The 4,295-nt window shown below is 39.7% G+C and overlaps 1 protein-coding gene across 1 annotated transcript in view; it reads right to left on the reverse strand.

The window, feature by feature from the left end:
- FOXRED2 (FAD dependent oxidoreductase domain containing 2) overlaps positions 1–3,982 on the reverse strand; it is a 13,548-nt gene extending 9,566 nt beyond the window's left edge. The window contains exons 1-2 of the mRNA XM_029287273.1: positions 3,419–3,982; positions 1,862–2,113 (exon numbers count right to left, since the gene is read on the reverse strand). Of these exons, the coding sequence (XP_029143106.1) occupies positions 1,862–2,113; positions 3,419–3,945 (779 nt within the window). The 5' untranslated portion in view covers positions 3,946–3,982. The remainder of the gene's footprint in view (positions 1–1,861; positions 2,114–3,418) is intronic.
- Between the last annotated feature and the right edge of the window lie 313 nt (positions 3,983–4,295).

The raw sequence follows: 4,295 nt of genomic DNA on the forward strand, positions 1-4,295 counted from the left end.
AGAAAAATGGCTACCACTCATTGTAACAATTCTAGATTAAATGTAGAAGCACTCTGGCTAGGTATGAAGCAACTTCCTGTGTTGCTATTATGTTTTACATTAGTTTTAGTATTTTGATGGAGAAAACATTACTTTTGTTTTACTTCAAATTATTATATATTCTTTTGTAAATATACTAGGAAGACGATTAACAAGTATAACAAACAGAATGTCTTGTGGAAGACCAAAAGAATAAGTAAGGGAGCAGTCTTTGTTTTATTTTTTTCTTATTGGGAGCGTTTAACAATCACTTGTTACTTCCTGAATGTACTCACACTAAGAAGTTGTGAACGGCCATCTTTCTTTCAGTGGTATCGGGGCTAAGGTACCAGATTAGAGGTTGGGAGACTCAGGTTCTAGTCCTCCTTTAGGTGAAGCCAGCTGGGTGACTTTGCGTCAACCACTCTTTCTCAGCCCTAAACCGGGAGGTTGAAAAACATAGTCTACCAACCCACATTGGATCAACATGGTAGATTTATGGCCCATAACATTAAATGAAGAGAGCTTCAGCCTGCGGTGGATGGGTTTGAGATCATCTTCATCATCTCAAATCCCCAAAATGTCAACTTTATGTCTCACTGAAATCAAGCATCTCTCACTACACTTGTTCATGCCATACCCCTTTCACCGATATTCCATGTCTTGTTCTTTGAAAACCAAAAAAAAAAAAAAGTCCACTCTATAACAAACAGCAATGACCAAAATGCTTCTGTCTGGTCCTTCAGAGAGTTGCCGACCTATTTACTCTAAGCAGCTAAGCGAGGGATAGGAATGAAAAGGGAGATGGGACTTGGAGTGATGATACCGGGCAGGACCATTATCAAACAAAATAGATGTGTGCATGTGAACTAGTTGCCAGAGAAAAAGTGGGCAAAAATAGGCTGGCTTATGGCAGTCTCACTATTAGTCTACACAACACTCCTACCAAATGTTTCAGGTTAACCTGACTTTTCTTCCCAAATAATATTACAGGTAGTCCTCAATGTACAATTAAGCCCAACATTTCTGTTGCTAAGTGAGACATTTGTAAAGTGAATTTTGCCCCATTTTACCACCTTTCTTGCCATAATTGTTAAGTGAATCACTGCAGCTGTTCAGTTAGCGACATGGTTGTTAAGTGAATCTGATTTCCCCACTGACTTTGTCAGAAGATCGCAAAACAGGGCACGGATAGAGGGTGTAGCCGCCATGGTGTTGCTGGGCCGCCTGGGCGATCTGCAGTGGGCTGTGGAGGGGTTGAGTGGCCCTGTGGATGGGTGGGGCGGGGCGAAGCGGGGGGAGGGGTGGAACAGGCGGGATAGGGAGGGGCTGGTTTTTGGGCACTTGGTCGCTAAAAGGTTCGCCATCACTGCACTAGAGAAATACTGTAGACCAGGCATGTCAAACTGCTGGCCCAGAGGCTGGATGCGTCACGCCGAAACCACGCCCACCCCATTGCCGGCAATGGGGAAAAAGTCACGATATGTCACGCGACGTCACATGACATCATGAGTTTGATATGCCTGCTGTAGACATATATCACACAATATTTTGATTTTGCAGCATATTCAATACATCATGATATTCTGACTGGGAATCTAATTAAAACAGAGGTGCATTACATGACCATGAAATGAATACACAGCTATTTCAAAATTCATATCTCAAGTGTACTGATCAATAGTTCCCTGTTAAACTGGAGAGAGATATCAAGCGAAGGGCAACAATCCTGGGTCCTAAACTCTTCAACATTTTTATTTGGAATTTGGATGAAAGGCATTTAAATATATATATCTTTTGTCTCTGAATATATATAACAGTTCATATGAATATGAAGTCTTACCTCAGATCTCCAACATAGTGAGTAGCCCAAGAAAGACGAACTCGAGAACGGCCTACCATGTGTACAAAATTGGTGACACCCAAAATGTTCTCTGCTGTTTCAAAGGCAGAATTTCCCCGACCCAAGATCAATACAGACTGTCCAACAAAATCTTTTGGGTCGATTGACACAGATTCATAACCTTCAACATATTCTGAACCTGCAAAGTTCACCTCGTGAGGAACCCACATTCCTGTGGCTACCAAAAGGACACTAAAATAGAGAAAAAACATTTCGGTTAAGGTCAATCACATTAAATGTCAAAATATTTTACTCCAGAGCTACTAACACACTTCATAAAATCATCAAACTATTATCTGAGCAATAAAGTTGTGCAGCAAAAAGCTGTAATTCACAAAGGAAGAAACCCCCAAACACCAAAATTAGCTTTCAAGTAGTTTAGAGTAGGGTTGCCCTTTTTTACTTAGCAATTTAGTGGGGGGAAAAAGCAAAGATCATACAAAGAAAAAGCAAAGATCATACTACAGCAATTAGCAGAAACAGGTTGAAAAGAGCATTTTCATACTGCAGTATATTTTAATAGAGTGAAAATCTATGTTGAGACTACTAAAAGAGAGTTTGATTAGAAAACAGCTACTATATTTTCATTCTCTACTTCTCAAAATGTATGATATGACCATACTGCAGGTTTTGTTATTACAACAGCAAACAGGGCAAACAAAGCGAGAAAGATGCCAAAACAGGCAACACAACTGATCCAGCATGTTTGGAGTACCTGTAATTAGTAGAATATATATGAGTTTCAGTTACTGGTATAAAAATGGGGAAAAAATTGCGCAGAGCTGTAATACAAGACTTTACAAAATTATAAACTGTACAGAAAAAAGAATATTTTTAAATCATCCTATTTAATAGATTTATATGCTTTCCACTCTCAGTAACTATAAAGTCTCACTATAAAAAAGTTGATAGCTTTTGATAATTAAATCTATGGGAAGAGTGGCACAAAGTATCCTACTGATGAACTCAATGCACAGGATGGATTGTACAGGAGCAGACAGACCTACTGTCATTTGAAGCTAAGCCATGTAATGCTTCATATACCAAAGTATGTCCCACAAGCAATCAGTCACCAGTGCAGCTATTTCAACATGAGGATAATGTGGAATCTCCTAGAAATTGCTCACCATGCCTGTTGCTGCATTTCAGACCAGCTAGACTTTCTGGAATGTCTTAGAATAAATCAACCAGCTCACATCTCACTGACAGCAGATCTGTCATTTCCAGCAATGTGTCTATATAACAAATGGAGGTCTGTAGGGAAAGTTATGTTGGTGAGTGAAGGAATGGAGCGTGGGTGGGGATGTATAGGTACCCAGCTGTATCTTGGGAAGGGTCTCTCTGAAATATGCACTGGCACCTAAGTTATCTTCAGTCCCCAAAAGATGGTTGATGCATACATGATATTAATAATCAAAACCCCCACATTTTTTACTATGGGAGCACCCATGCAATATGACATTTTTCTATGAACAGATGAAGTTCTTCATCACTTACCTGCATTTGTAATTCTGATCATTTTGATCTTTGAGGATGAAGTAATGACCATTCCAAGCCTTGGGATCTTTTTCCAGCATCACAAGTACAATGGATGTGTTATAGTGCACATGGAGGTCTAGTTTGGAAGCAAAATCAGCCAGATAATGCACCATAGTATCAGCATCAGGGAAGAAATCCTGAGAGTAGTGTCGAAAAAGCAGTTGGTTATTGTGGCTAAGCAATGAGTTCCAGTCATGGCGAAGGTTGAATTCACCGTTTGATTTGCCAGTATAACGTTTATTGATGCTGATCAATTTTCGATGACGGGGATACAAGGTGAAAAAGTGCCCTGGTGTATTCCTACGCTCAAAGACAACGTAGTTCCGACCTGCATGCTGAAGGAAATAGGCTATCTGCAAGCCTGAAGGGCCAGCCCCAATAATACAATAGTCATGGTAGAGAAAATCATTAGACCAGGAAAAGGCTACAGACAAGGCAAAGATGAGCAAAAGTTCTTGCACGCACTTCAGAAACGATAGCACCATATTGCTGGTAAGGTGGCTAATTTTGTTCAAGGCACTTCTGAAAACTGGCAAGGCAAGAAAAAGAAAAACATTCACTGAGATTTTTCAAATTTGCTTTAATTGCACTGGACAATGCAAATCATACATTCTATTCCTTGTTTTGGTTTACACATAACATTAGGCCATGGTTTAATTATCAACGTGTTGCAGAATATTTATTCAGTGCATATACTGCTTTTCTACTTGATTACCTGGATTCTTGTGCAACAGTAAGCAATATACCATAGCTGCCAAATTAGAAGGAACAGTTTAGCAAGTTGTGCCAACCCAAACAAGCCACATTCACACAATGTGTGAATCCAGACAATGTC

Source organism: Protobothrops mucrosquamatus, unplaced genomic scaffold (assembly GCF_001527695.2).
Source record: "Protobothrops mucrosquamatus isolate PMUCROS unplaced genomic scaffold, P.Mucros_1.0 scaffold_22, whole genome shotgun sequence".
Classification (NCBI taxonomy): Eukaryota; Metazoa; Chordata; class Lepidosauria; order Squamata; family Viperidae; genus Protobothrops; species Protobothrops mucrosquamatus.